The sequence below is a fragment of the Thamnophis elegans genome, chromosome 5 (assembly GCF_009769535.1).
Source record: "Thamnophis elegans isolate rThaEle1 chromosome 5, rThaEle1.pri, whole genome shotgun sequence".
Lineage (NCBI taxonomy): Eukaryota > Metazoa > Chordata > Lepidosauria > Squamata > Colubridae > Thamnophis > Thamnophis elegans.
Window position 1 is genome coordinate 33,371,676 of NC_045545.1, and position 27,597 is coordinate 33,399,272.

Below are 27,597 nucleotides of genomic sequence, written 5' to 3' on the forward strand. Positions count from 1 at the left end.
CCCCCCCCCCGCCCTAAAGTGTTCAAGCCAGTGACAGCGCACTGTTCAAGCGCACTTCAAGGAGCGTTTGGCGAAGGCACCTGAAGGATGTCAAACAGGAGGCGCTGGTTTAACTGGTCGGGACGAGAAAGCGAGGCAGAAGTTGTTTCCCCGTTTCTTCTGAGACCGCCCGAGCGCGCGCGAAATTCTTCCTTCGCTTCTTCGTGACAGAAGCACGAATTCTGCTCATAGCAGCCTATGGGGAAATTTAATGGCCTGTCAATCGCCGAGAAAAACACCAGAGGGCAGAAAGTAGCGCTTCTTTCTGGAGCTAGGGGAGGGGGTTGGGGTGTGCAATTTTTCTCCCTTTTGCTTTCTTTTATTTGCATTTCTTCTTTAATTTTCCTACCGAAGTCTTCTTCCCGGCTTAATCTCCAAGGAAACCTAGTTTCTCCCTTTTTTTCCTCTGTGCCAGAAAAAGCACAATTTTTGTGGAATTAGATAGGAGATACTTCCACAAAAGTAAATAGGGGGTGATAATCTTATGTCACAGTCCTGTGGACCCTTTCCTAGGAATAGGTTACATTGAGTTCAACTTGACTTAAACGAAACCTTTTAGAAGAATGTTGTAATCTGGAATAGCATTGCTGTAAAAGTCATTTAAATATTCTTCGTTTTGATTTCATTTCAACAGTCTTGCATATATTATATTGGACATCTTTATAATTGTTTAGCGATCTATAAGTGAGTTTTGTGATTTACATTTTTTTAAGAGCATTCACACTTCGCTCCTTCAAGCAATATATGGATGTCTCAGTTCTTGCTATATAAATGTATAGCTTTTTTTGTTGGCATGTTTGAAATGATAAATTCCTTTTTAACACAACTGCTTTCATGCACTTACAGTGAATGCAAAACTGCCCTGAAATTGAACACTGTAAACTGAACACTGTATCAATTAACACATATGATATTATCAGTAGTGAATAGCCAGAGGTTGCATACAGCCTCTAAATACTTCTAAACATCTGTGTAAGAATGTAAAAATCCCTTGTTATTGAAATCATGTTTAAAAATGTGTGTTTTCACTGAATAATTATTTGGTGACATTTTCTTTCAAACACATCAGGACACAATCTACCATCAGTTGATAAATAGGGATGTAGCAATTTAGTTTGTTTCAGTTTTGCAGTACTTAGTGCTTTTTGTCACTTTGTAGCATTCAATACATTTTATAAAATGCAAAGAAATTCGGCCATTCCTATGTCTCTGTCCATAATAAACACAACCTTAGAGACAGGAAATCTGAGAGGAGTCTACAGTTTGAAGGAGATATCTGTTTTTAAGTTATTATCAAGTTATTATTATTTGGTTTTGTTTACAACTTTATACAGGTATATTGGAAGAAGGGGATATTAAATAAAATGCAACATTTCATTGAGTAAATATACTCAGGATCTGCTTATGCTACACTTGACAAAGGTAGCATGTAGAACAGCATACATGCATAAAAAAATAAAGGTTCTCTAAAAATAACTCCTGGTATGTTAATTACACAGTCACATCCATGTTGGTTTTGGGTAGCAAGCCACAAATGGGTTGCTCTTGCCTTTTACCACGTCCTTATTTTATGATTGTTATGAATAACTCTTCCTATTTTCCCCAGAACAACCCTGTGAGGTGAGTTGGGTTGAGAAAGAGTGACTGTGGCTTTCGTATCTCAATTGTAGTTGCTGTTATTATTTCATAGTCAAAGTTACAGTTCTAGGATCACCTGGCATTTCTCTGTCCAAAAAACACTTCAATTCAGCTCTGCTTAGCATCCTGAGACCAGCTGAGAAGAGTTACTTGCTGCCACCTGCTCTAACATCAGTAGCTGTACACTTCAATACACGCTGCTATTTTCCCCAGATCAGTTTATTGTGGTTCCTTATCTGCTTATTTGTCTGGAGCTTTTTACTGAGCATTACAGTTTCTTCTCCTGCTTTCTTCTCCTTCTTCTCCTGCCCTTGTTTCCAAATAATCATTAAAGAAATAATCAGTATAAGCATAATTGCTGGATCCTAGCCATCATCTTTAAGATGACTTTCATGAGCACTTCAATACAAATGATAATGCTTGGGATTTTCTGGTATTTTGTACAACATCAATTCCTGCTTTCAGTTGTAGCATCCTAACCTTTGCTTTTACTTTTAAGTGTATTTAGAGATGGGATTATTTTTATAATTTGCTAAACATTTGATGGCAACATACCGTATTTTTCGGAGTATAAGATGCACCCTTTCCTCTCAAAAAAGAGGGTGAAAATCTGGGTCCATCTTATACACTGAATAGAGCATTTTTTGCCTCCCAAAACCCTGCCCCCTTTGCAAAAATGGCCATGCATAGCCTTTAGGAGGCTTCCAGAGTGCTCCTGTGGGCTGGGGAGGGCAAAAAGAGTGACAAATGTGCTGTTTTTTGCTCGTTTTTGCTCCCCCAGCCCTCAGAAGCACTCTATGTCTCCTAAAGGCTATGCATGCCCTTTTTTGACAAAAAACAGGCCTGTTTTCATGAAAAATGGGAGGTTTTTGGGGAGTTCTTTAGAGTGCAAAAACTTTTCTTTTTAATTTGCCTCTTCAAACTCTTGGTGCATCTTATACTCTGGTGCATCTTATACTCTGGTGCATCTTATACTCTGAAAAATATGGTAGTTTTGCAATTTCTTTTTAGAAGAGTTTTCAGTATTTTTTTTAAATATAAAAACAGTTGCTAAAGAAAGAAGGAATGTCCTAATAGTTCACAGGTGTCAAAATCACAGCATCACGTTGTCTTTACATGATGTTTCATGATGTTTTTCCCCTTCTCAGAGTTGGGCTGGGCATGGCCTGCACATGATGGATGCGTCCTGCGGGCTGCCAGTTTGACACCCCTGTAATAGCTGATAATCCTTGAAAACTCTTCCTTTCCTTGTATAAAAAAGGGCAAAACAAATGTATGTGTATGATTTACAAATTAATTTTATGTTTATGGCTTGTCTGCTTGTCACTAAAACAAATAGTGATTCAAGATGTCTTTGTCACCACAATGTCTAGAAATATTCAAGAAAAATATCTACATTCAATTAGATATTTAAGGAATGAATTAATGATATAGTGATACCAAGTTGATACTACATGGATCTTTCTTTAGAAATTAGTTTTTCTTTTATATTTACTTTAATGAATGTACACTTTTTATATTAAATGCCCCTGCAGTATTGGTGTAGATATTGTTTATGTATTTACCATATTTATGTAGCCACCTGTCTCACAAAGTTAGAGTGTGTGTGTGTGTGTATGTGTGTGTGTGTTTGTTTGTTTGTTTGTTTTGTTTGTTTGTTTTGTATTTGTGCTGATAAATATGGAATGGAAGTAGTTATCTTCCTCCCATATTTGGGCATACCGGGGGGTTGTATGTATGTATGTATGTATGTATGTATGTATGTATGTATGTATATTTATATATATATATATTTATATATATATCTATTAGATTTTTACAACCCCTGGTAAGCCCCAATTATGGGAGGAAGCTAACTGCTTCCATCATCTGTCAATCGGCTCATCACAAGAGTCCATCACGACAGAAACCCAATGTTTTTTTACTGTTGCCTTTGTTATATTTGTGTTTTTTTATTTGTGCTGAATAAATTGTGAATTATCAGCACAAATAAAAAAACACATTTATACACACACACACACACACACACACACACACACACACACACACATATATATATGTGTATATATGTGTATATGTATATATACATATAAACAAGAATGTTTCCTCTCCTTCAAAGATCCACTCGCAGGAGAAAGAAGGTGGGGCTTAGCAGTGAGAAGATGGAGTTTCAGGCTACTCCTGAAATTCCTCTATACCGAAGGATTTTTGGACGGGTTCTTTGAACTCTAGCTGTCCCGGAGACGACAGTGAAGGTGGGGAGAGACCCTGGACCTCAGAGATACCCGCAAATCTCTGGGGGGGGGTATTAACTCCTCGTGCCAATTCCTTTCTGGATTAGCTGCGTGCTAACTGAAACTGCAGGTTGCCCCTAAGAATGCTAGAAGTGATGTCATCTGGTAAGCTGATTTTATTATCCAAGAGAGACTGTTCGCGTTAAAAACTTAAGATAACTGAAACCAAAGAACAGGGAAACTTAGCGGCGAATTGGCGTTTTCTAATGGATTTATGGCTGGTGGTTACTTTACTTCTTAAATGCTTCAAGAAACTCCTTGACACCCTCCCCCCTCTGAATCTCCTTAAGTGGATCGTAAAATTTATTTTCTACTAATTAGCCCGTCACGACTCGACACTTTTATTACTTTACTACTCGGCTTTGTTTACAATCACAGCCTGTGAGAGACTAAGAAGTCTGTGAAAAAAAAAAAAAGAGTTTGCAATTTTTAACTGCGACACACATCATGGCGTCCCAAAATACCTCTAAGATTTCATTTCAGAGACTTTTTTCTGCATGTAGAGGACTTTCTGATTCTTATCAAAGATTGGAAAGAAAATTGGATCATCTGATTTCAAAATATGAAGCAAAAACTGAGATTGTTGAATGTTAAATGCTCCTGAAATACAAACGGAAAATGTGAGAAATGGTGTCTGGTCTATCTCAGAGGAAGAAAGGAGGGGGGAAGCTATAAAGAAGACTCATTTAAAAAGACAGTGTGCAGGAGGAATGGAAAATCCACCCTTGAGAATTAAAGTTAATTTGGAAAATATTACAAGCCCAGGACAACATTATTATTATTTCATCACTGATATTCAGAGTCCAAAGGTGCCAAAATATCTTTGTCTGGATTTGATTATGAAAACATTTGGTAAATTTATCCAACGTGTGGCAATTGGCTGGAGAGGATCTTGCTATTGGAGAGACACTGGCTGATAGATGGAACAACGTAATTTAAAATCTAGCTAAATCTGATTACCTTAATGTGTAATAGATATAGCTGAAAAATGACTGATATGGATAGTAATATATATAATTTGGAACTGGCTGATAGATTGAAGAACACAACTGAAAACTAGTTAAACCTAATTGCTTTTTCTTGTAACAGATATAGTTGAACAATAATTGATATTGATAGTAATGTATATAATGTGGAGTTGATATGATAACTAACAATTGGAAGATTATACATAAAGAGTATTAAATACAATAATTATCACTATTAAAAACTAAATAAAATACATACAATCAAATGTTAATCAATACTGGGAAAATGTTATGATATATGATATAATTAAATATTATGGATGTCCAGCTAAAATAGGATATGAGGATTTGATGATAATAGAGGATTCTACAAATAAGTAAATGAATTGTCAGCATGTGTTATGGATTAATTCTTTAGCATAGCTAAGGATGAAGGATGTTTAAATAACCATAGGTAATTAAAACTGGAGGTATAATGATGTTGATATGGTAAATATTCGAGTTAAGATATTTGAATTAATATGAGTTAATGGAAGAGAAGCACCAAAGCATGTTGTAACCAGTTGATATACTTCTTTTTTTTCTCATGATAGACACCTGTGTTTTGTTTCGTTTTCCTGCCTTGTCTCTTGTCGTTTTTGTCTTTTTTTGTATTATTTTTATTTTTTATTTTTTATTTTAATTTTTATTTTTTATCTGTCCTTTTTTTTTTCTTCTTTTTTTTCTTTTTTCCTCTCCCACCGGTGTGGGCAGGAATTGGTCAAGATTATTACTTTTATCAATATTGCTAAATAATAATTACAGTTAAATGAAAATGGATATATAATAATGCCTTAGTTAATATGAGTTATGTTGGTTGACTATGGAGGAGATGTACCAAAACTTATCTGTAATTGATTGATATATTTTTTACAGATGTAAAGAAAGATGTGTACCTGTTTTAAACTAAAATTAAAAAACATTTATTTAAAAAAAAAAAAAAGATCCACTCGCAAATTGGAAAACTGGGGCAAAAAAGAAATATGTTATAATAATTTTAAAGTTTAAAAAAGAAAGGAAACACACGGCTTTCTACTAGGCCTTCAGATAGAATGTATGGAATTCCTTGTTATATATGTTTGTCATATGTTGCATCTGTTTTTATCTTAGTTGTCTTGGTTTGACATTTTGTTTAATTTGTTTTCTGCATTATTATGTATCTTATTTTATTTATGTTGTGCTTTTTTAATTTCTGAAGTGCTCAGGATAAGTGTGGATTTGGGTCTCGAGTTGGGTGGGCATTGAGATTGAATTAAATAAATATAATGGCTAAGATGCTTTAAAAACAATTACATCAAAATCAAGTAATAATCCAATATATAATAGAACGGAACATTTTATGGCAATATAAGAGAATCTTCAAAAATATTGAACTGATGAATGGACATAGATTCAGAAAATGAGTGCCATTAAATAATATTTAATATAGTAAAATGTATATTCTTAGCCTTGATCCCACATCTTTTTCAAAAAAATGTTTTCTGTATTTGATACATTGCAGAGAAAATGTTGCATTTTGCTACAATGTCAATGGTTTCTTTAGTTTACAACTTCAAGGTTTTTTTTTTGGCTGCCTGCTTCTACTTAGCAGATAAAAATAAAAATACATTAGTAAATTGAATAAACTATATTTTTAAATTTTCTTATATTAAACATACATTTATGACCAAATCAAGTTATATATAATACATTTATAAATCATACAATTGCATATAGTTTAATTCACTGGGGGGAAAAAATCTGAAAAAAATGTTGACAGGGACAAGCCGTTATTCCATATGCTTCCAATATTTCCAGATTATTTGTACTGGTAGTAGTGAAAAATAAGCCAGCATTACTTAAAGTTTAATCTTGTGCTTAACTAGTGTTAATCACCTACAATTTGAATGAAAACAGAAGATACCTACTGTATGCATTGCATTCCTCTATGCCACCATTATTTAAGATCCTCTGCTTATAACAACTGAACAATGCACAATTATTTTATCTTCATATTAGGCGCCACTTTGCTCCAAGATTACCCTGGTTTCTGAAACACCACTCCACTCTGTTCTCATTTTCCAGAGTTCTTAATCTTCCTTGAGGTTCGTATTGATGTAGTCACTAATAGGATTGTGAGTATTAATTTGGAAATACATGCTTGTTGGCTACTGGTAGAAGAGCGACCTTGCATGTCAACTAAGCAGTCCCAGAAATGCTTTCATCTAATCTATGGCTGCTATTCTAACACAACAGGCTGAAAAGATCTCTGTGTCTATGGGATGCTGATTCCCCTCCGGAGATCACTGAGGACACCATGGCAGTGACTTTCAAAACAATGCTAGGTCGGGTCAAGGATGTTTGCAAAAGGAATGGTTTACTTATTCTCTCAGTGTTATCTGTCATAGTGGGATGTCTTCTTGGATTCTTTCTGAGGACAAGGCGCCTTTCTCCCCAGGTTAGTGATCTGAGCAGGTTAGCATCATTGAGGAACAAAGGATTCATAAATTAAAATAGGGGCTGTCATGAGGAACATTTTGCTGAATTGATATTTTGCAGAACAAGTCATCTTGTTCTGGAATGAAATCTATCTATCTATCTATCTATCTATCTATCTATCATCTATCTTCTATCTATCATCTATCTATCTATCTATCTATCTATCTATCTATCTATCTATCTCTCTATCTATCTATCTATCTTTAACGGTTGAAAAGTTGAGTCACTGCAAAATGAAATGTGTAAAATGTTAAATACTGAAGATGTTCAAATAACAGGAACCTTAAAAAAAACTCCTTGCATTGTTGTGAATTCCTGGTATATCTGAATATATTATTCCCAGTGAAGTTAATGTATGTTCTTTTCTACCGGTAATATATAACATACTTACATTCCACAAGCCACTTACTTTAAAATAGTATTGTTGATCTTAATAGATTTATAGGGAAAGCTCCCCATTATCATTATTTACTTGTTAGCAATGAATGTATTTTAGAAAGTATGCTTTAGAACAACCTGAGGGATTCATCCGTTTGTGCTTCCTCCCACCTTACCAATTTTCATAGTTTACACTTCATGCTGGGTCAGCTAGGTAGAAATGGTTTATTACCCATTTTTAGAAATAAGAGGAATTTTCTGTTTTTAAAACATCAAAGACGAAAAGTTGTACAATGTTTGCCCCAAAGATGTTGGCTGAATATGAGAAATAGGAATTTGTCTCTCCTATTGTGAGTAAAATAGAGTCACAATTATCCATCATGGATCCATTCACTTTGTAAAGGAATTGTTTAGCATGGCAAAATCTATAAGTACACATCAGGAAAGCAGGCAATATGACAGCATAGAGTATCTTCTGGTTTGCCATCTATTTAGATGATATAGTTCTGATCTAGTTCCATTCAAGCTGATATGTGAAATGGAAAGATAACTTGGGAAGTTAACACTAGGAAAAGCTAGGCATAAAATGAGGTTTCTTGAATATTGTAGCTTTTGACCTAGAAAACCTTAAAAGGTCCATGGTCAAGATATCTGAATGAGCATGGCTTCTCTTATGAATGTATTCATAATTTATGTTCTTCACCAACTTCTGAGGCATGTCTCACCATCAAGAAAAACTAGGAGCATAAGAGAGACTCTTCTATATCATCCAAACTATGAACTTCACACCTGTTTCATTCATCCCTGATGAGTTTTTGATAAGCAGACTATGAGTACTTCAAGTTTCTGATGTCCCCTCATGAATTATGTTGCTTTAGTTTGTTTTAACTGAAATAAACAAAGATAAGTCTGGTGGTCAGTGGATTTAGTACTCCCCTCCCCAACAATAGCTAAACTAAATTCTTTCTAGATTCATCATTTTTATATTAAATATGTCATTCATCTGAGAATCCAAGAAGTATTAAAATCACCATTTCAAAGCAGGCCAATTATTCATAACCTCAATTATATGCACATTTTCTCAATGTTCCATCTGTTGTTTCTTATGCTGTTGTAATGAAGAAGAAAATAATAATGTAGATATCAAAGCATCTTAACACTATTTTGAGATAAATGCTTTCTTTTAAAAAAATCAATTCATCCATTTCCTTATTTCCTTAGGAAATTAGTTATTTTCAATTTCCTGGAGAATTATTGATGAGAATGTTGAAAATGTTGATTCTGCCTCTGGTTGTTTCAAGGTAGGTTAGCTTTTATCAGTTCAACTGTTTTTTGTATAGTTTTCTTTTTAGACGATTCATTCCAAATAACATTATGTGAATATTATTTTGGCAGAAACAGTGACTTCTTGTTTAATCCATATAATATATATTTGGAGGAACCTAACAATGGGAAGGAGATGGTATAGGGAAAGGTGATATTAGAATCAAGGTGAATTGATTTAAATGTAAAACAATTTTGGAATTGAGTGTTCTTCGTTTACTTAAACAGTATGCAAATCTGATAACTAAATCATCCTAGTTCATCACTTGCTACAACACATTACAACAGTAAAGGTTTAATTTGAGTTATGGTTTAGTTAACTTGCTGTATAGTAAATCAGAAAACAACCTATCACAACTGGAACCTGCCAACAGTAACACTGGATCATCTCTGGGACTTCATGTTGGTGAGAAAAGCAGAACAGGACAGTGAGGGATAGAAAGAAGTTAAAATGTAGGAAGGCCTTGGGTGAGGATTTTATGATATTTTTAAAAAATAATTTCAAAATTTTTGATATTTTTCTAGGATTTAAAAATAAGTATGGTAAATGTACTAGTAAGGTATGACCCCTGACTGTTTATGCAAAATATAAAATGTCTGTCTGTCTGTCTGTCTGTCTGTCTCAAAAGGAGCGGCTGCTTTAGAAGATTCCCCTATATAGTAATTATTTTGAATGTACAATATTTGCAATTGTGTTCCAACTATTATTAAATTGAGTGCATGTTTCTTATTAGTGCCACAATTATGCTTAAAATATGTTGTCATAGAAGTAGCCTGCTGATTTCTAACAGGTTTACAATCATTCATGCCCCAGTCACGAACTGATCCACATAGGGCCAAAGTCAAGAGTGTTGGTGATTACTTTTAAAGGGCTACATTGCACAACACTGAACTGTATCAGACAATGCCTTGCCCAAATTGAATCTGTTGACCTACTAAAGTTGCTTAGGAAGAGCCTGCTAAGATAAGGTGACCAGATGTCCCAATTTTCGCGGGACAATCACACTTTCGCACAATTTGCCCCATGTCCTGGGGCGTTCTTAAAAAGTCCCGATTTTTGTGACCAGACCCGGAAGTAAGCCTGCCCCGCCCCCAGCCCTGTATACCCATCCCAGCCGGCCGGTATTTTGTCCCTTCTATCTCCCCGTTGCTCAGAAAAGCAACTCTGGGAAGGTCCTTTGCTAGCAGGCACCAAAGGACCTTCCCGGAGTTGCTTTTCTGAGCAACAGGGAGACAGAAGGGACGCAATCTCCTTTCATTCTCCCTCTGCCTCATTCACTTGTTCAGGCAGCAGAGAATGAAAGAAAATTGCATAGCCAAGGACAAAGGAGCCTGCAGCCTTCTTCATTCAAACGCTCAGGCAGCAGGGGGGGGGGGCTTTCTCGCACGCCTTCTTTCTCTGAAGCCGTGCCGGATTCAGCAAACCGGGCAGTGCATGCCCTTGGGATTGTGCAGCAGCCGAAGATCGCCTGGTTAAAAAGGAGGAAGAGGAGGCTCTGCTAGTCCGGAGACCATCCGCGGGGGCAGGGATACACACACACACACAGACACACACAGAGAATGACAGAGACAGCTGTTAGTGATGGAGGAGGAGGAGGACGAAGGAAGGGGTTGCATTTTTGTCAGGCTGAAAGCTCATTCTGTGGCGTTTTAAAGCAGTCCCGTTCTTTTTTTTTAAGCACGAAAGGAAAAATTTGCAGAAAGTCACGGAGAGCCCAGGGAATGTTGCAAAGCATCATGGTTGCAGAGAATGCAAATGAAGGTGCTTATCTCCCCGCCCAGCTCCATGTCCTTGTATTCAAATCGGAGTCATGCTGAGTCCCATTCAGAGGGCGGAGGGACGCTGTGCTTTTTTTTGTTTGTTTGTTTTACCTATGTTCTCACAACCATGCAAAGGTGGGTTTTGTGCTATAAGGATCTTTCTTTCTTTCTTTCCCTGTCTGCGGTTCCAAATTGCAGTTGCTTCGGATTAAAGCACCGTTTCTCATTCCTTGCAAAACTGGGGAAAGGGCAGGGCTGCCTCCCCCCTTTCATTGCAGCACCCTTGGTTGCAAAATGTTCCCCTGATTTGGTTTATAAGTTTGCAGCAATGCGATCCAACAAATAGGAAAGTTTTAATAAGATTTTCTGACTTTATTTGGTCTCTGCTGCCCCCCCCAACCCCTCCCAAGGAGAGAGTGGGAAGGAAAGGAAGGAAGGAGGGAGGGGGGAAGGAAAAGAAGAAGGGGGGAGAAGATGGAAGGAGAAAATAGCAGTTAGACTTAGACTTATATACCTCTTCATAGGGTTTTCAGCCCTCTCTAAGCGGTTTACAGAGTCAGCATATTGCCCCCAACAACAATCCGGGTCCTCATTTTACCCACCTCGGAAGGATGGAAGGCTGAGTCAACCCTGAGCCGGTGAGATTTGAACAGCCGAACTGCAGTCAGCTGAAGTAGACTGCAGTGCTGCATTTAACCGCTGCACCACCTCGGCTCTAGAAAAGATGGAAGGAAGGAGAAAGAGTAGAAAGAGGAAGGAGAAGGAGGAAGATGGAAGAAGAAAGGAAGAAAAAGAAGGGAGGGAGAAAAGAGGGAAGGAGGTAGGAAGAAAAGGGGAAGAGAGGGAAAGAGCAGAAAGGCAAAGAGGATGAAGTTGATAGGCAAGAGGAAGGAAGGAAGGAAGGAAGAAAAAGGGAGGGAGAGACAAAAGAAGAAAAGATGGAACTAGAAAGGAAAGAAGGGAGGGAGGGAGGAAAGGGGAAGACAGGGAAAGAGCAGAAAGACAGAGAAGGTGAAGGTAGATAGGCAGAAGGAAGGAAGAAGGAAGAAATAGGAAGGAGGGAAGGTGAAAGGATGGAAGGAGGAAGGAACAGAAGCGAAGAGGAAAAGAGAAATGGAAAGAGCAGAAAGACAGAGAAGGTAGATAGGCAAAAGAAAGGAAGCTGAAAGAATGGAAGGAGGAAGGAAGAGAAAAGGAGGAAGGAAGTGAGTGAAGAAAGAAGAGAGGATGGAAGGAGAAAGGAAGGAAGAGAGGGAAAGAGCAGAAGACGGATAAGTGAAGGTAGATAAGCAAGAGGAATGAAGGAAGAAGTGAGGTGTCTCGAGGAGGGGGAAAACATTAGTGACCAAATTTACAATGGCATTGAAAAAAGTGACTGATGACCATTTTTCACACTTAGCGACCGTTGCAACCATTTTTCACACTTAGCGACCGTGCAGCATCCTCATGGTCATGTGATCAAAATTTTGTTTGGCAACAGATTCGTATTTATGATGATTCAGTGTCCTGGGGTGACCTTTTGACCAAATATAACATTTTTAATCAAGCCCCCCCCCCCCCCCCCGTCAATGGTGTCCCTCTTTACCAATCTGAAAATCTGGTCACCTTATGCTAAGACTATTCCTTCCTTGAGACTCATGGAGCTTGGACAAGAAGAAAGGTTATCTTAATAGACGTCCTTATTTTGTGTAATCCCATGCCGGCAGGGATACAAACGTTTTTTGTAAGCAAGTATTATTTTCAAAGTATCCCCAGACTAAGGTAATAAGGGACATCTCTCTCACACTCTTTTGTATTATTACAGAATGCCAATTTTAAATCTTTATTTTGTACTCTCCAAAGTCCTTCAGAATTGTATGTATCTAAAAATGCTGTGTCACGTATATTAGAGAGGGCTGTAAAGCACTGTAAAGCGGTATGTAAATCTAAGTGCTATTGCTAATTGCTATCTGCAGTAGAACGTCTGGTATGAACACTTCTGACTGTGACCAAATTAGAGTTTTTTGTAAGCGCCAAATTTCCTGTTGTTTGTTTACTGCATTAATGCATTAATGTTGGTTAGGTTCACACAGGAGTCTTCATCATGGCCCAGGATTGGTCCACAGCCTGTTCAGAACTGGGCCACAGGAGTGGTGGGAGAGTGCGCGTGTGAAACAGCATTTATGAAAACAGCATACAGTATGTGCATGCTTGAAACCATCCCCTCTCCCCAACCCCACCCTGCTGCCACCTCAAAACAGTTCACTGACTTGGAAAGTTTGGGGACTTACAACCATGAATTTAGTGACTGTTCAAAGTTATGGCCCTGAAAAAAGTGACTTATGACCATTTTTCACACTTACAACTGTTGCAGCATCTCCACGGTCATGTGATCAAAATTTGGGCACTGGGCATGTACCGTATTTATGATAGTTGCACTGTTCCAGGGTCAATACAATACAATACAATACAATAGCAGAGTTGGAAGGGACCTTGGAGGTCTTCTAGTCCATCCCCCTGCCTAGGCAGGAAACTCTATACCATTTCACAAAGATGGCTATCCAACATCTTCTTAAAGACTTCCAGTGTTGGGGCATTCACAACTTCTGGAGGCAAGCTGTTCCACTGATTAATTGTTCTAACCGTCAGGAAATTTCTCCTCAGTTCTAAGTTGCTTCTCTCCTTGATTAGTTTCCACCCATTGCTTCTTGTTCTACCCTCAGGTGCCTTGGAAAATAGTTTGACTCCCTCTTCTTTGTGGCAACCCCTGAGATTTTGGAACACTGCTATCATGTCTCCCCTAGTCCTTCTTTCTATTAAACTAGACATACCCAGTTCCTACAACCGTTCTTCATATGTTTTAGTCTCCAGTCCCCTAATCATCTTTATTGCTGTTCTCTGCACTCTTTCTAGAGTCTCCACATCTTTTCAACATCGTGGTGACCAAAACTGAGTGCAGTATTCCAAGTGTGGCCTTACCAAGGCATTATAAAGTGGTATTAACACTTCATGTGATCTTGATTCTATCCCTCTGTTTATGCAGCCTAGAACTGTGTTGGCTTTTTTGGCAGCTGCTGCACACTGCTGGCTCATATTTAAATGGTTGCCCACTAGGACTCCAAGATCCCTTTCACAGTTACTACTGTTGAGTAAGGTACCACCTATACTGTACCTGTACATTTTGTTTTTGTTGCCTAAATGTAGAACCTTACTCTTTTCACCATTGAATTTCATTTTATTAGATAGTGCCCAATGTTCAAGTTTGTCAAGATCCTTCTGTATCTTTAGCCTATCTTCTGGAGTGTTGGCTATTCCTGCCAGCTTGGTGTCATCTGCAAATTTGATGAGTTCCCCATTTATTCCCTCATCCAAATCATTGATGAAGATGTTGAAGAGTACTGGGCCTAAAACAGAGCCTTGGGGTACTCCGCTGCATACTTTCCTCCATGAAGATGCAGTTCCATTGAGGACTACACGTTGAGTGCGTTTGGTCAGCCAGTTACAAATCCATCTGGTGGTGATGCTGTCTAACCCACATTCTTCTACTTTATCTAGTAGTAGGTTATGGTCTACCTTATCAAATGCCTTACTGAAGTCCAAGTAAACTATATCGATGGCATTCCTCTGGTCCACTAATTTTGTCACATTATGTGATCATCATTTGTAACCTTACCAGTCAGCTTCCGATTAGCAGGATCAATGGGGGAAGCCAGATTCACTTAACAACCACATGATTGACTTAACAACTGCAGTGATTTGTTCAACAACTATGGCAAAAAGGTCGTAAATTGGGACAAAACTCACTTAACAACTGCTTTGATTAGCAATGGAAGTTTTGGTCTCAATTATGGTTGTAAGTTGAAGACTTCCTATATTCATTCACATATGCATGCATTCATATATAAGGAGATCTTCTGCATGAAGTGTGTACATCTCATCTGTTTTTTTTTTCTTTTCTTTTCTTTTGTCAGCCACAATGTTTAGCTGCAAATCACTGCTGGAGCACTATTAGCAGGAAAAGGTGTAGCTGCTCTGCAACCTCATGAAATCAGCCATTATTATTATTATTATTTTCATTCTCCTTATGCATTGGTTGGAATGTATATTCCAGCATGTCTCTCCTGGGCTTTGTGTGTGTCTTTTAAATTTAGAGACACTGTCTGCCTGCCTGCCTGCCTGCTTGCTTGCTTGCTTGCTTCATTCATGTGATTTAGATTCAGAAGCTGCCCAACTCAAGTAGTCAATGCCTGGAATTCACTACCTGACTCTGTTGTTACATCCTCAAACCCGCATAACTTTAACCTTAAACTGTCTACTATTGACATCACCCCATTCCTAAGAGGTTAGTAAGGCGTGCATAAACGCACCAGCATGCCTAACGTTCCTGTCCTAGTGTCTCCATTTATTTGTACCCATTTCCTGTGTTCTTATTCATGTTTATTCTTATTCCTGTTATCTTGTACATTAGTGACAAAATAAATAAATAAAAATTAAAAAATCTCCACTAGACTTTAACTTTCTATGCTAAACGGTATCATTCCCCGTCTCCCAATTCATGTTTCACACTCACTATGCCTGTAATAGCAGGCTCCTAAAATTGTAGCTATTTTTTTAATGAAATAAAAATTAATCTCTCTTTTTAAAGGATTTGTACAAAAGAGAGATTACTATGTTTACAGGTGACTTTAAAAAAAAAACCATTGATTTTTCTACCAGTATGTTTAAAAATAGGTTTATAGGTTTATATATTTAAACTGTTTTATTGCTCAAGTCTAAAGTTTTTAAGGACTGGCACATCTCTGTTGGCATTCCTCTGTGGTTTTAGTCTTATACCACTTTTCTCAGAGTAGGTCTGACTGAATTCGGTGGGACTTCCTTTTGGATAGGCTTTTCTAGGGATATGTGAAAAGTAGCCACAAGCCATGTTTAAGTGAGAAATGTTATTGTTTCTCTTGCATACAAATGTATGTGGAAATATAATCCTGGCTCCTGTACTAACATGTTCTGAATTTCAGCATATATGAATTTGCATTCCCCAGTTCCAGTGATGACAAGTTCCTGAAGTTTTCTGCTCCTTCTCCTCCCCCTCCTCTTCCCCTTCCCCCTCCCTTTCTCCTTACCCCCATTCTCCCTTTTCCCTTCCTTCTCCTTTTTTTGTCTTCTCCTCCTCTTCTTCTTTCTTGAATAACCAACTTTTATAACTGGTTTTACCTACAAACATACAAGGAGAATATATTGAAGTAAGAGTGAAGCAGACAGTCTTAAAGTAGCTAGCATATTATTAGAGATAATTAATTTTGCTTCCAAAACTGTACTCTAGTTCTAGAATACTCTAAGACAGGGTTTTTCAAATTTGGCAACTTTGGGATGCGTGAACTTTAACTTCAGCATACTGGCTATGGAGTTCTAGAAGTCCCTACAATTTAAAGTGGCCAAGTTTGAAAAAACACTGCTCTAAGCTCTCTACTGCCAAATGCATTCAGTGATCTTTTGCTTCTTAGGTGAAAAACAGTCATTTCTCTGAACTCTTCCTATGGTGGCATATGCCCTAGGGGTTTCAATGGCTTTATCTCCCTTTGGAATTAATCTCTTTGAACAGAGATCACTTTTGATTTTTCTGGGATAGACATGCAGGAGATGGCAAAAGCCATAATTTTTAAAAAGACATTGGGATGAAGATTGTTCTACTGCACTGGTTTTAGCACTCTCTGCTTTTCTTATTTTTATTAGTGAATAAAACTGTTTTATTATTTTAGTGCTAATAAATGATGTTTGAAATAAGGAACTCAGGACTTTCTGTTTCTTATGATCTACCTTGGATTCCTCTCAAATTGCTTATTGAAAGTGTTTATTTCCTCTTAAAATAGTAATGTGAAAGAAATATAATTAAAAATACTTGCCTTTTATTAGGACATATATACAAACTGTTAGTAAAATATGACAGAGACAGAACAGTAAAAATGCATTATAAAGTACTGGTAGATGCAAAATGATAAAGAAACAATTACAATGTAACTATGGGAGGATTAGGGTTAAGCAAAAATTGTTCCCCAGTTCATGATACATCATACAATAAGGCAAATGTAGAAATGTAGAATAGGATTTTTACAGAAAAATAACTTATAAGGACTGTAATCAAAAATCACTTTAAATGCATATAAGCATGCTGATTGCAATTATCAGTAAGGGAAATTGAAATCAGATATTTTCTAATTATGTTTTTATTGTTTTTTCTGTTTTTACTTTATTTTTATTATATGATTATATGTGCATTTATCTTTGGAATAATGCTAAATAATGATATTAACATTTTGTTCAGAATCATGCAGACATTTTTTAGTATTCTGATAAAACACACTCAGCTCTATACAATCAAATTAGTTAAATACTGAACTTTAGCTTTTGTGGCCATTGAAAACTTGTTTATTTACTGACATATTACATTTTATTTATTTTCTTTTTTCTTTTTGTAATTATTTATGCTGTTTTTAAATGTTTAAATTTAAAACAAAAACAAAAGATATTCCAGGCACAATCTGTAGCTCATCAGGAAAAATGCACGAGATTCTTTAAGGAGCATTTTAAGTCTGTATTTAATAGCACCTTGCAATTCCATCTGTTATATACAGTTTTAGAACTTAGGCTAGCCAAGTCCCAAAACTCTCGTAAAGTACCATATATTCAAAAACTGCCATAGGCAGGATATATTTCCCCAAAGGTTAATGCAAAATCAGTGTTATCTTTTGGTCCATTAAGAAGGGCTTTTTAAGGTTTGGCTCACTGATCTTGGGGTTTTTTCCCAATGGAATCCCATGTTTTTTTTAAAAAATTGTGATTTTGGTGCATAGTTATGTTATTTGTGTTCTGGTGTAATTTTGTTATCATTCTTATTTCTGGGAATAGCTTTAGATTATTTCACAATTTCCTTTCTTCATTGAGATTGGCACTGATGGCAGATCAGAGTATAAGACGCACTGGAGTATAAGATGCATTAAGGTTTTAAGAGGCAAATTAAAAAAAAAGTTTTTGCACTCTGCAAACCTCCCAAAAATGGCCCATTTTTTGTGAAAACTGGCCTATTTTTTTTTCAAAAAAAAAAAGGGGGCATGAATAGCCTTTAGGAGGCTTGTAGAGTGTTCCGGGGGGGGGCAAAAAATGAGCAAAAAATTGCCCATTTTTCGTGAAAATGAGCTGGGTTTTTTTGTCAAAAAAGGGGCATTAGGAAGCTTATAGAGTGCTCCTGGGGGCTGGGGGGGGAGGTTTGAGCAAAAAACTGCCCATTTTTTTCTCATTTCTGCCCTCCACAGCCCCCAGGAGCTCTCTGAAAGCCTCTTAAAAGCTATGCCTGGCCATTTTGGTGAAGGGGCGGGGTTTCAGAAGGCAAAAAAATGCTGTATTCAGTGTATAAGATGCACTCAGATTTTCAGCCTCTTTTTTGAGGGAAAAAGTGCGTCTTATACTCTGAAAAATATGGTACATTGTAACAGCTAAGGCAAAGGGCCCTGAGTGACATTGAGTTGGTCACACCCACCCAGTCAAATGACAACTGAGCCCCGCCTACCCAACTGGTCATTGGGGCAGAGAACTGGTCCTTAAATTATTTGAATCCCACCACTGGTTTGGTGGGCATGGCAGGGGAAGGATTCTGCAAAATCTCCATTCTCACCCCATTCCAGGAGAAGGATACTACAAAATCCCAATCCCACTCCAATTCTGGGGGAAGGATATTGCAAAATCTCCATTCCCACCCCACTCTGGGGCCAGAACTTGCTGAATTTCACTCCTGTACCATAGCAATTGTTGTGTTAGGAGATGCTTTTTCCAGTCTCTTAAACCATGATTACATGTTGAGATAGTGCCTGTAGAAGCAGAGTAAAGAAAATTAGTCCTGAGCAGTGCAAGCAGATACCACATTAAGGGCAGCTACATTAAGGTGATCTCGCTTTTTTATTTTTAATTAAAAAATTCTATTCTTTCCAAAGTAGGTAGTGAAGCTGGAGTAAAATGAAGAATTTGGTTTATTTATTCATTGGATTTTTAAACAAGCACAATCTTATGAATCTTAGTGGTGTACAGAAATAAAACCTCCACAATGCAACAACACAAGGTAGTAAAAATATGATCATAAAATTAATTTAAACCAGCAGCATGCCAATTAAGAGTTAGCTATTTATGGCTCTCTTAACTAATTACAATCAAACTTAACTAACTACTATCAAACTTGATTGCAGAAAATACAACTTCAGTAACAGAATTGTCAACACTTGGAATGCACTACTTGACACTGTGGTTTCTTCCCCAAACCCCCAAAATTTTAATCTTAGACTGTCTACTGTTGACCTCACCCCATTCCTAAGAGGTCTTTAAGCGGCGTGCATAAGCGCACCAGTGTGTCTGCCATCCCTGTCCTAATATTCCCTTGTATTTATATCCATTTCATTTATTCATAATCGTGTTTATACATATACCTGTTATCTAATTCATGCTTGACAAAATAAATAAATGAATAAATTAAAATAAATTAAAAGCCCTCTGCAAAAGATCTGTTTTGCCCAATTTACAGAAGACTATCAGGGTCACTGTGGAACAAGAGTTCACCTGTTTTCCCTTCTCTTAAGCAGAAAACTAGCTGACAGAGGCTTAAGGTACCATGTTTTTTGCTTTGTTTTTTCAAGCGACTGCTTTGAAGTGTGGTGGCTGCCTTGAGCCTAGAACTTTGGAACCAGAAGTAAGGAAAGGGACCACCCAGAAACTCCAGGTTTGCCAAGAAAAGATCAGAGCCAGAAAAAAAGAGGTCTTGGCTCTCGAAATAATCATCTTGTCAGACAGATCCAAAGCCAGAGCTGAATGAATCATGGAACTGCCCTTTCTCATGGTTGGACTCCTTTAGCTGATTTTCCCTATTGCACTACAAGTTGTTGTTTTGTTTTGCTTCTTATTTATTTTTTTGTCTGCTTAAAATATGGTTGATCACAGATCTGTCATGGCTCAACTCAACCTGGTGCTTAAGAAACAGTTTCATACGCCTGTTTAGAGAGGCCTCTCTGATTAGGATCAGAAGCCTCGAAACCATTATTCTGGGCTCCACATTCCAATTATAGACCATTATTCCAATTTATTCATGCACAGTTTCCCATATATTTATCTTTGTATAGGTATTAAAGTGGCATGTATCCATGACTCCTTGCATTGTTGGTCAGGATTCATTGCTTTTTAAAGCATCTTTTTGCATTCATTTCAGCACAGCCTACTATGTTAGTTTGACCTCCTATGAGTTTGCTTTGAAAACAAAGCAAAAATGCTCAAATTCTTATTTTGGAAAATATAGAATCTAAAGATTGATGGCAGCAAGAGCTAAAATGAGTAGAATTCTATAGTCAGACGTAAAGTGTTTCATTCATTTCCAAATTTTGTTTCTATTTTTTAGTTTTTAGAGTCAAGGTTTCAAGTATCTTTTGTTTGTTGAAACAAAGGCTGGGATAAGAAAGGGATACATTTCTTTAATATCAGTACACCATTCAGTGTTGCAACATCCAGTTTTATTTATGAGACAATTACTAAACTGATAATTATGTTGTAACACAGGAGCTGGTATTTTCGGTTCTGCCAACCAACAATCAGGCTACATCTGAGGTGGCGCAGTGGTTAAATGCAGCACTGCAGGCTACTGCTAGATCAGCAGGTCAGCGGTTCAAATCTCACCGGCTCAGGGTTGACTCAGCCTTCCATCCTTCCGAGGTGGGTAAAATGAGGACCCAGATTGTTGGGGGCAATATGCTGACTCTCTGTAAACCGCTTAGAGAGGCCTGAAAGGCCTATGAAGCGGTATATAAGTCTACTGCTATTGCTATTGCTATTGCTATCTAATACTGCTAACATTATTTTAACAAAGAAGGCAGCAATTTATTTGGGAGAGGTTTTTACATAGCAAGCAATTATGAAGAGAAATTCAATGAAAATATAATCAAGAGGTGAATGAATGAAAACAAGCCTGTATGCTAGAGCAACTGCTGGTTGGTAATGCTTGACCATTACTTCTTGACAGGATTAGTGTCTTTCTAATCACTCTAATCCCCTCTGATAGGTCCATCTATAATCCATCCATTTCAAAGCAATATCCAGATGGCTCCTGGTGGGGGATGGAACAGAACAAGCTGGAGAGGCATGAGCTGAATCGGTTTATGGTCAGCTCCTTATGTTTCCCTTTTCCAGAGTTATTACATTTGAGGCTTCCACCATTCAGAAATTGAGACAATGAATTAAGCAGAAAGCTATCACCACAGATGAATTCAGATAAACCTAAATTCCATGTACATATCAGATTTGTGAATCTTTTAGCTAGTTTCCTTGCCACTATTCATAAATAATGGAACTGTTGAAGACAACTGTATTAAGTTGTCTTAATGACGGCTGCTCTGGAAAATGGTTCAAACTGACATTTGGAATATATTATCATCTGTCAAATTCCAGATGCCTCATTTAGCCTTATGGCATAGACAGGCATATTATCACCATTTTAATAACTTCTTGCTAGCTAACATGCTGAAAGTGTTGAACTTACCTTTATGAAATCTCCTGTGGGTTCAGCTCCACTTCTTTTCAATAAAAACTTGAAACAAAAGGAAAGCTATGAGGCAATAGCTTCTACTTGACTTCCAGAGTTTAATGTAGATCATTTCTTCTTTATGCTAGTGTTGTCTGTGTAAGAAGCACAGACAACACTAGGCACTGTAAGAAGTATTTTTTTAAAATTTTGCCCAAGGAAAGAAGCAATTTAGAACTAAGGAGAAATTTCCTGACCGTTAGAATAATTAATTAGTGGAACAATTTGCCTCCATAGGTTGTGAATGCTCCAACACTGGAAGTTTTTAAGAAGAGATTGGCTAACCATTTGCCTGAAGTGGTGTATGGTTTCCTACCTAAGCAGGGGGTTCAGTGGTGGGATTCCAAATCTTTTCCTACTGGTTCTATAAGAGTGTGCTTCACCTAACACGTGCTTTGCGCGCATGCACAGCACACAAAGACCACCCTTGGTGTCAGCACTGGTGAGTTGAACTGTTTTTTATCTCAGCTGAGGCGCGGCAATCTGCTCTGTCACATGAATCAGCAGAGCTAAAAAACAACGGAATATAGGACAGGGAACGATGGGGGTGGGAGGGAGGAGCCAACCAGAAGTGGTATTTGCCAGTTCTCTGAACTGCTCAAAATTTCCGCAACCGGTTCACCTGAATTTGTTTGAAACGGCTGAATACGACCTTTGAGGGGGTTGGATTAGAAGACCTCCAAGGTCCCTTCCAACTCTATTCTATTCTACTGTAGTTCCCTGAAAATAAGAAAGGGTCTTATTTTCTTTTGACCCCCAAATAAGCGCTTGGCCTTATTTGGGGGGAGGTCTTATTATTTTTGAGATGCAGAAGGCGGTGAGTGTGGTTGCCTCATGGCTGCTGTTGTGTTGCAATATTTTTGGAGGAGGGCTTATTTTAACGCATGCACTCAGAAGTCTGATTGGGTTTATGGTCCATTTTACCACAGGGTAACTCTGGGTGGCTTATAATCATCCTGCGGGGCAGGATGAGGATGAGGTGGAATCTGTTGTTAGTCAATCTATCACCTTCACTATGATGTTCCCTCATTGAAGGCCCAAGCCAACTGGCAGAGCCAGGTCTTTAGACCCTTACAAAAGGTCAGGATGGTCAGAGGGGCAAGATGTTCCAGAGGACAGATGAATTTTTCTAATCCTTCCCTGAATTTGTCTAATCCTCTCTTAAATCGATTTACAATGAGACAGATTACCACTTCAGATGCCAGTAAATTCCATAGTTTAACTTAACAAAAGAAACAATTTGCCTTGTGCAGTGCTAGTAGCCACATCTGAACTATACACTATATCTTTGGAAGTGTAGGACTATCTAGTTTGCAAAGGAAGTTGAAAATATTAAATGTGGTTTATAATAATAAACATGAAATAAATACAGGAAGAGGACTTAGCAGAAGGAACCTGCATTATCAGATTTTGAACTAGTTTTAGAACAAGAGGTTCAGTAGAAAAGGCTCTAAATGGGTTAGAAGTGGTGTGTGTGGAATTGTGAAGAAACAAATAGAAATTGTTACTTTTTAATACCAAATAAAGGTTAATTTGTCTTGGAATTCTTGTAGAATTTACATCTGAAGATTACTATGAGTAGTCCTTGACTTATGACCACAACTGAGCTCAAAATTTCCATTGCTAAGCAAGGTAGTTGTTAAGTGAGCTTTGCCCCATTTTACAACCTTTTTTGCCACAATTGTTAAGTGCATCACTGTCGTTGTTCAGTTAGTAACACATTTGTTGATTGAATCGGGCGTCCCTATTGAAATTGCTTGTCAGAAGGTCAGAAAAACTGATCACATGATCCCAGAACATTGCAGCTGTCTTAAATACAGTCTAGTTGCTAAACATACAAATTTCGTTATGTGACCATGGGGATGTTGCAATGTAAAAAATGGTCATAAGTCATTTTTTTTCAATGTCATTATAATTTTGATCACTAAAAGAATGGTTGTAAATTGAGGTCTATCTGTAGTTTGAGGTGGTGGAATGCTGATAACTAGTTTTCCATGATAGTCTATAATTATTTTCCAAATTACTCAAGTTTGATTATCTTTTTATTTAACTTTTTGCTTAAATTAAATTTTACATTGAATCTTATTTTGTTCTCCCTCTCCCCTCCAACCCTGTAAATTGGAAGGTTAGATTATAACATAGATAGGATTTATGTCCTCAATTGAAATGACCTAAATTGCATTTTTTCAATAATTATGATTAATGTATCTGTTTTAGGAACATTCAGTCTTTCCAACTCAACTTCCCTTTAAAAGAAGCTTTTTGATTTCTTCCTTTTGCCTGTTTTTTTTAACAGTAAATCTGCTACTTTGCATTACATTTAGCAAAAAACATGGTTTTTTATTACCTTTTGAGCATTGTCTTCTCTTAGGGATCAACTATTATTTTCTCATTACTTGAAAGAGTACTTTAGTATTCTCAACATCTGAGAAATTATGTTGTAAGTATAATCATGGATAATTTTTATTATCTAATATTAATAAAGATTCTAGAAAAGAGGACATATGTTAATATACAATGAAACTAAATATAACAAAATCTCACATATATATTTTTACTTTGATCTGCAAGCAAAACCTGGAATATTGAAATTGATATATCACATACATATTGTACATACACACCCACATGTGTGTATGTATGTACAATATGTGTGTATGTACAATATGTGTGTATGTACAATATATGTGTGTGTGCGTGTGCGTGTATGTATATTTATTTATTTTCTGGACACGGTTTTCATTATTTTATGCTGGAGGATAAACTCTACTTCAACATGAATTCAATAAATGATAGTCACTACATTATAAAAAAAGGAACCATTAATAATTGTTAGTTTGGCTATTGTTAATAAGGTGAGTTGAAAGCTTTACAAATCCTGATGGACAACTTAGTTGTCTATTGATAGCTAGATGCCTCACTGGAAAACTATACTTAGAAACATCTAAGAGTGTTGTTGCCATTTCTATGGGAAGATAAATACCCTTGATCAGTGGCCCCCAACCTTTTGGGCACCAGGGACCAGTTCTGTGGAAGTTTTCTGCAGACCAGTGGAGGCATGGTTTTGTGTGCTTTCTGCATCCCATGGATGGGCTTCACTTAGTTGTGTGGCCCGGTTTCTGGCATACTGAGGTCTGGTGCCAGTCCATGGACTGGGGGTTGGGGACCCTTGGCCTAGAACTTTTCTGTACTTAAGAGAAGACCCTGTTTTATTCTGTCTAAGGATTTTATTTGGTATAGCCATGGCTCTAAATCAGCCTAACTTAGAGTCCTTAAATTTAAAATCCAACATTTATTTTATAAAATTCAGCATCCCAATCATTTTAATCTCAGTTTGTACATATTGTAAAACTGCGTAATCATATTGGACTGACGTGCATTCTTGTGACTTTCCAAATCTGAAAAAAATATAGCTATGCCTCCCCCACCAAAAAAAAGCATACATAATGTGAATAGTGCTTTTAGCAATTTATAAACAATTAGTCATTCATCTAATGTTACAGTATCATTCTCTTTCATATGTGACTGTCCCATGACACCTTAATTTTTTTACAAAGGTCAAGCAGATGAAATAGCTACAAAGTGCTTTTTCATTTGGTAGCAGGATCAGGTCTTAGAGGAACTTAATGGTTGCAAAAGCTATTTTTTCTTAGGTGTGGTATAATCTGTACTATACATGGAGAATATGTTGTTTGGCCCCATACATATCAGCCCATTTTGTTTGCTTATCTAATAATGAAAAAAACAAAATGAAGAAAATGTTGGAGTGGGATTGGAAGAGATTAAGACATTTGTTCATTAAATAATAATTCTGTACCAGAATAAATGGTTTACACAATTAAAATGCTTCAAATTATTTATGGTTTGCCATTTATATGCATGTTTTGATTGCTTTAGACATTTTTTTAATTAATTTCTGGATTGTGGTGCTGCCTGTTGGAACTAAAGATCATTAAAGTTTAGTGACTTCTTTCTGATATCATGATATAGCTAGATTCATTAATGCAGCTTTCTCTTTGTATGCAGCTTTCACTGAGGCTAAAAATGTGATGTTCTCTATTTTAAAGCAAATTAGAGAACATACTTGCTCAATGTGTCAAACTTTAGAATGAGTCAATGTGGTTCCTCTATTTTAATTTAACCTAAACCTTGAAAGCTGAATACAAAGTATGGATTTACCACATAGATGGTACATGTGCTTTCTGCTAACTCTTTCCAGGTCAGCTCCTTCCTATAGTCTCCTGCAAAAGAAGACTAATGCAAGTCTTCCCTTAATCATCTTTGTTCAAAGAAAGGTTAGATTGAAATTTGGTTTCCTTTCCATGAATATAGTAATAGACCAGTGATGGCGAACCTATGACACGCGTGTCAGTGCTGACACGCGTAGCCATTTGGGGTGACACGCACAGGATATCATGCGATTCATCCTCGGCTCCTGCACGGCCGCCGAGGATGAAAGAATCTGTGCTGGAGGAACGGGGGGGCGGGACGTGTGATCTCCCCCGCCCACACTCACTTACTGTATCGCCGCCGCCCCTTTCTGAGCGCAGGGGCTGCTGGTAAGGCGTGCGTGCCATGCGCACACACGTCATCAGCGCGGCGAGGGAGGACCCGCAGGAGAGGAGCGCGGGAACAGTGCGCGCCTCTCTCCAGTCAGGCCGGCACAGAGAGTCTACTCCTGGGACTGTCGGTTATGACCGCACCACAGCAGGGAACAGCGGAGTGCCAACGGGAACTGTGAGCGCCATTAGCAGCAACTATTGGGGTGCCATGGACTTGTAATTGCCCACAATAACTGAGATAAGTGAGGGGGAGGTTGTGTTAGCTTGTTAGGCTAGTTAACCCCTAATTGGCTATCTATAATTCTATCTGCTGTCACTGGCCCACTGATGGAGCACCCAAAAAATAAAAAACAAAGGTTAAGTAAAGGGAGTGGTAGTGGCAGTGGCCGACCCTTTCAAGAGACATGGAGCGACATGTATGGCATTATAGAAAAAAATGGCAGATCATTTTGCGTTCTATGTACTGAAACGGTAGTAAGCAGAACGTGGAATATAAATAGACATTTTGAAACTAATCATTCCCAGATCTTGGAAAAAAGTGAGGATGAAAGGAGGGAATACATTTCCAGGAAGCTACACCTTTATAAGAGCCAATCTAACTCCATCCTTAAATTTATGAAAGGCTCTACAAATTTAAACTCTGCAAGTTTGAGCATTGCTCACTCCATAGCTCAGCATGCAAAAGCGCTTAACAAAGAAGTTACTAAGCAGGTATGTTAAATAATTTGTTTTTGGTTTATTAAATGCAATTATATATTGCAATTATACATTTTTGTAGTTTAAACTATAAATTGCGCAAAATTATGTTTTTGTCGAAGTGACACACAACGCGAGTTATGCTCGATTTTTTGCCGATTTTTGACACACCACGCCAAAAAGGTTGCCCATCACTGTAATAGACCTAACTGAATAGGAAGGAAAAAAGGAAGGAGGAGGAAAAAAATAATACATATTTTGTGTTTTCTTTCAACAGCCTGATGTCAGGACTAGCAGCTCTGGATGCTAAAACATCTAGTCGATTAGGCATCATTACAGTTACTTACTACCTGTGGACTACATTTGTGGCTGTGATTGTGGGAATCATTATGGTCTCTATTATCCATCCTGGTGGGGCAGCCCAGAAGGAAGACACCGAAGAAGGTGCGAAGCCAATAATGAGTTCTGCAGATGCATTGCTGGATCTAATTCGGTAACAACATTCTCACTGCTTTTATGAAGGTTCAGATTTTACATATTTAGTGATAATGTGTTGAATGATCACATTTTAAAATTTATATTATAAAATCCATGAATGCTAAAGGTCAATGATTAATTCATTTAAAAGAATCTGGAACTTAAGTGGAGCTAGTTTCTACTCCCTAAACTGAAAGACATTTTGACACGTTTTAATTTATCCTTCTTGCTTCAGAACCACCATTTCCTCTAATAGCTAAAAGTAAGTAAAGGAGACCTAAGGAGAAGCATAAGTGTTTGGCCTGAATTCTAATGCAATGTATGTATACACTCAGAAAAAAATTACAAGTATTACCTAAATT

The 27,597-nt window shown here is 37.4% G+C and overlaps 1 protein-coding gene across 1 annotated transcript in view; it reads left to right on the plus strand.

Moving 5' to 3' along the window:
• Positions 1-6,642: 6,642 nt before the first annotated feature.
• The window catches only part of SLC1A7 (solute carrier family 1 member 7), a 50,330-nt gene continuing 29,375 nt past the window's right edge, over positions 6,643-27,597 (plus strand). The window contains exons 1-3 of the mRNA XM_032217320.1: positions 6,643-7,415; positions 9,056-9,135; positions 27,036-27,251. Coding sequence (XP_032073211.1) covers positions 7,275-7,415; positions 9,056-9,135; positions 27,036-27,251 — 437 coding nt within the window. The 5' untranslated portion in view covers positions 6,643-7,274. The remainder of the gene's footprint in view (positions 7,416-9,055; positions 9,136-27,035; positions 27,252-27,597) is intronic.